The 5677-nt window shown below is 31.3% G+C and overlaps 1 protein-coding gene across 1 annotated transcript; it reads left to right on the top strand.

Moving 5' to 3' along the window:
* Positions 1–1472: 1472 nt before the first annotated feature.
* DEFB113 (defensin beta 113) lies at positions 1473–2421 on the top strand. Its single transcript, XM_014345359.1, has 2 exons — positions 1473–1530; positions 2231–2421. The coding sequence occupies exons 1-2, from the start codon at positions 1473–1475 to the stop codon at positions 2419–2421; spliced, it is 249 nt and encodes an 82-aa protein (XP_014200845.1).
* The last annotated feature ends 3256 nt before the right edge of the window (positions 2422–5677 follow it).

Genomic DNA, 5677 nt, shown 5'->3' with positions numbered 1-5677 from the left:
TTTCTTACACATGCTATCACTATGATACTGCCCGCTTTTTAAAATTTGCCATTGCTATCTTTCTCTGCTTATATACAATTAGTCTTATTAAATCTCCAACAGTTCAAAGGGCTCTTTTTAGCATTTTATAGGGAGAAAATATTGAGAAAATAGATTTTTCATAGTCTGGCTATAAATACATAGGTATCTTTTGAGTGAGGAATGAAGTACCCAAAAGACAAGAGGACTGGACTGCTGCTTTTTAAACTCAGATTACATAATATATTTCTAATTTCTTTCCCTAAATGACAGAAGGAGTTAGAATATAAATTAAATACAAATATAAATACAAATAACGATCTCATCTAATGATAATATAAGATCATTAAGTTGTAAGGATACATCTTTTTGGATTTAAAAACCCAGCTCTAGATTTATGAAAGTGGACCAAATTGTTTAAATTCATTTATCAATTACTTATTTATTTTTTACATGTTTTCTACTTGATCCTTGCTATGAAAACTCTGAATATGTTTGGTCCTACCAATCTGGACTTCAAGAAGAGAATCCTAAGGCTTAGATAGATGAATATTTATTCCAAATATACAGATGGTAAACTGAGAACCAGACCCCAAGATTGGTTTTCCCTACCTAAATCTAGTGCTCTTTAGATTCTTAACACACTGCTCTCTCCTATGAATAAGATAATTTCATGACTGAGTCATCATTACATGGCACGTAAATAATGATACTGATTATCCTTATAGTGCAACTATGATAATTGCTAGTATAACAGTATTAAAACAGTGATATAGAAATATTTTCTATTTCTAGAAAAATTGAATCCCAGAAACAGTGTATGGTTCAGGCCATGTGTACAGAGAATAACCACACATGATGCAAACCCAACATACAGTTGAGAGAATGAGGAGGGTGGAGGCTGAGAGAATGAGCTCTGTCATCATATAACCTGATAATTAATCTCTACTCCACCAATGACTACATGTATAATTTGTGAGCCATTACATAATCTGTCTGTGTCACAGTTTTCTCAATTGGAAATTAAGAAGTTCCTATGTTATAGAATTTGTCATGAAAATTAATCCTTATAAAGTTCTTAGAACAGCCCCTGGTACATAATAAATACTCAAAAAAGCATGTAGTCAAAAATGTAAATGATGTTGATTATGTGCTTTCAATTAATTAGTGACCAAGAATACTTTAACCCCATTGTTTACTTACAAAAATGAAATGAATTCATGTTTGGCTCACCGAGGTTGTAGCAGCACTAAACTCTCTACTATACTTGTTTGCTGTTTCACAATACTTACATGAATATGCACTCAATCTGGAAAGGCAGCATTAATCAGAATTGTAATCACGCCAAGAAGGCTATAAAAACAAGAGCTCATATTTCTTTTACCAAAGACTAGCACAACTCTGAGACATTTTGAGATCTGTCCCAACTTTACTCAAGTGTAACTGCATCAGCAATGAAGATACTTTGTATTTTTCTGACTTTTGTCTTCACTGTGTCTTGTGGTCCATCAGGTAATATTTGTTATTACAGAAAAGATGTGAAAGGCAAAATGTTCTTATAAATGCTTTACTCTGAAAATAATAAAAACAAATAAATTATTGTTAGGAGATTTCATATGAACTCCTTATAAGGCAATTTACTCTATTTTTTCATGGGGGAAGAAATGAGTAGAACTGGTAGTTGAGAAAATAATTTTAAAAACTTCCTGAGATGTAGAATTAAATTTATTTATTGTGTTGTTTTGTGTGATGACACTATAATTTTTTAGATACTTCCCACTGCCTTCTGTTTCAAAATCAATTTTACCAACTGCTATTGTAGCTACCATCAAAATTAAGCTTTTTACAGCCAACCTAATGATTGCTAGGGGTAGAGAGAAAAGGAGTTGGAGGTGGATGATTATTTAGAACACAGAACATGTAGGCTATTTCTTCCATGTCTTTTTCTCTTTACTTTTGAGGAAGCACACACAAATTAGATATTTAAAAATGTTCTATTTATTAAATGATAATTTAAAAAGCTGGTGACGAAAGCAATATTGTTAGATAAATAAGTATATTATACCAGCTGAGAGACGGAAAAATTTCAATAGAGTTGCTTGGGAATGATTTCAGAAACAAAACGGTTTAACTCTACATTTTAAAGAGTTTATTCATCTCTGTATCTAAGGATATTAAATCTGGACTTATGGTCATAGCTACTTTTTCCTAGTTCCACAGAAAAAAACAAGAGAAGTTGCAGAGAGAAAAAGAGAATGTCAGCTTGTTCGTGGTGCTTGCAAGCCGGAATGCAACAGCTGGGAATATGTATATTGTTACTGCAATGTTAACCACTGCTGTGTGGTACGGGAATACCAAAAGCCAATCATTAACAAAATCACTAGTAAACTCCATCAAAAATAAATTATAATTATAAAACACTGTATAACAATTTTACTAATAAAAATGAATTTTTGCTATCTATTAATCTATATTTAAGTTGTTGGTCTCTGGCCTTCTGGATTACACAATTATATCATGGCTAGTGAGTTCAATGTTTGCTTAGTACAAGAGAAATAAAGAAAAAAAGAGTGGTAGCATCTTCTTCACTAAATTGGCAGAAGTTTATCTCCAGCCATGAGACAGAGGACTTTTGATTCTTGTTCTCTTCATCTCTGACCTATTTATTTGCCTGGTACAGAAACATTTATTTTCATATGATCTTTGAGATAGTAAACATAAATTATGGTTTATGTGCCTTCTCTTAGTTTCCATATAAATGTGTTTGTTTCTTGGACACAAAGTTATATAGATGCTAATCACATAATAACAGAAGACTGATAAAAATAATTTTAAGAAAGAGCTAATCAAACTGAAAAGGGAGTAAAATGAAATATATTAACACCTTACCCATGTAAAAATACATCAAAAGAGAAAAACAGCAGGAGGAAAAACATTAAACCCTAAGAGTAGTTATGTTGGAGAGATGAGTTCATGGCTAATTTATTTACTTCTTTATAATATTATATTGTTCTACATATATACTTATAATTTTGTGATCAGGATAAAAGCAAATTAAAAACATCTTAATAGCTTTTTAAATTTTAAAATAATATGAACATTTAGAACAATATAGAAATGTTCAAAGACAAAAAAGAAAAGTCACTTCTAATTCTAACATCCAAAGCTGACTATTATAATCAATCTTAAACATAGGCTGCCAATCCAAGGGTCTTCTCTCTTGGTCCTCAAGAATTTTATTTAACTTCTTTCATCTTATACTTCAATACTTAATGCGTCTGTTTTTGTCCTTGTCTTCAATGAATTCATTGGGTTTCCAAGTTTCCACATTCCACATTAATTTCTATTATACTATTAAAATAACTTTAACATAAACTTTCTTATTAATTATAAAGCATCAGTAAAACTTGGCATTCAGGATTTAAAGTATCCACCGAATGTATTTCTTACTTAAACCTATAACAACAATTTGGACAGTATAAAAATTTAGGGCAGAGTTCTGACTTAGAAGAAATCAAAGAGTTTCAGTGAATTTTAGGTTTAAGAGAAATGGATTACTTGCAGTTTTCTTATTTGAAACATTTACCTAACTATGTGATCACTCATTAAAAAATATAGTCAGAGGAGCAAACTTGGAAAGGAACACTTATAACATATTAATTTTACACTTTTCTGCTATATTCATGTGTGAAGCTCAAGAAAGAGAAATGTGCTTCCAATGTAGATTTGTCTAGCCATTAACCAAAGCAATGAGATAAAATCACCCAATGAAAGGCTACAGACCAAGGTGGAAAAGTATGAAATCCCAAGGAATAGGATTTAAATAATTCTATGTGAAGAACTGGAACCCACAAAGGAGGATAAGAAGGAGTTAGCTAATGTGAAATCACTCCTAGGCTATGTCTCTCAGGTGAGTTTTCAGACATAAAGAAAATAGGCAACCTCATACCCCATTATATTCTATGTTAATTTTTTGTCACGCACAATTCATGAGCATAATAAAATGTTGTGTTTTTCTTCTACTTTAAGCCAACAAGTTTTAGAGTAGTTTATTGCACAAGAATATAAATCAGAACAGAGCTTAACTTTCAAACTACAGAAATTTTTGTTAAGTAGCAATAAGCAAAAAATTATGGGTAGGACTTCTGGAAAAATGGAGTAAAAAATTCAGAAAATCTGCTTCTCCATAAAAAGAAGAAAAAGATCATCATAAAATTGTCTAAATCCACTTTATAAAGAGCTCTGCAAATTAACTAGACTTGCAAAAAAATCCAAGGAGCCTTTCTTTATTCAAGAAAAATTACGGAATCTCCACAATTCTTCCCTCATGAGGTTTTTAGCTTTGTTTAAATGCAATCACAATCTAATTGAATAATTAAAATCTTGTGGAGAGAGCTAAGATTTCTGGTATAGAAACTTCTGCCTCTGGAAAAATAGCAAGGTTTCTTCTTCAAGATATAGGGAGTCATAAGGCATTCTACTTGTAGTAAGGAAGCCCATTCAGCCCGCATTCACAGACTTTACCATGAGAATTCCATTGCAGAGAAGAAAAGATATGCGTGACAACAGAGGAAATCCTACAATGTATTCAGTTCTTCATCCAACATATAAGTAAAATCAGTAGCATGAATATCTAAGATCACAGTGACAAACAGAATGCTAGACTCTGAGAAAACAGATCAAGAAAAAGAATATAATGTAACACAAAACAAACAAACAAAATCTCTCTAAAATGTATTTACAGAGGTATTCAAGAAGCCTTTACATCTATAATACAGGACTATAATTCTATGACATCAGAATAATCAAAGAACAGAAAATGGCACTTATATTCCTTTTTTAGCAAATGAAAAAATTTTGCTTAAAAAATTGCAAAAGCTAAATATAAAAGTAAAAGATTTATTTAAAATCAAAAAATAACAAATAGACATAAAAGTAGGAGAGAAAATTATAGAGAAATCGCTAAATGTTTGACTTAAAAACATCCCCAAAAGAGAGAAAATAAACAAACAAATAAGGAGGGAAGAACTTATCTGAGGAAAAAAAATATAGAAAGAGGAAGAAAATTTCCCAGATCCCAGGAAAGATATAAGCTCACCAATACCAGAACGATAACTTATTCATAAGAAATTTACACCAAGAAATGTGTGAATCATAAAGTTTGGGAGACTGAGTCGGAAAACCAATGTCCTAATGACATCAAGAGAGAAAAAATTAAAACATTTAAAAGGAGCTATCCCGGCATTAGAGTTTTCATCAGGAAGACTGGATGCCGGATGTTAGTAGAGTAACAGCTTCAAAGTTCTGAAGGAACATGATTTTGAACCTAGATTTAACATCCAAATAACTAAATGTGAGGGCAGAATAAAAATATTTTTTGGAAAGGAAATTCTAATTAAAAAAAATCTTTTCTGAAAACAATTCTGGAGGGAGAAAAACAAGAACAACAACAACAAAAAGACACAAGATCCAGATCACAGTAAATTAAACTCAGGAGGGCAGGTTTAGAAAAATCTTAGAATGAAGCAATCTCAGGAATCACCTATGCTACTCAGATAAACCTGACGATAGAGAATGCCTATTATTTATATTTTGTCCACATATACAAAGAAAACTGCAGGAAGAAATACTTTTCAATAATGACATAACCAAATATAAA

This window comes from Pan paniscus, chromosome 5 (genome assembly GCF_029289425.2).
Source record: "Pan paniscus chromosome 5, NHGRI_mPanPan1-v2.0_pri, whole genome shotgun sequence".
NCBI lineage: Eukaryota > Metazoa > Chordata > Mammalia > Primates > Hominidae > Pan > Pan paniscus.
The sequence above is the reverse complement of the archived record's forward strand: the minus strand, read 5'-3'. Positions and strand labels throughout refer to the sequence as shown.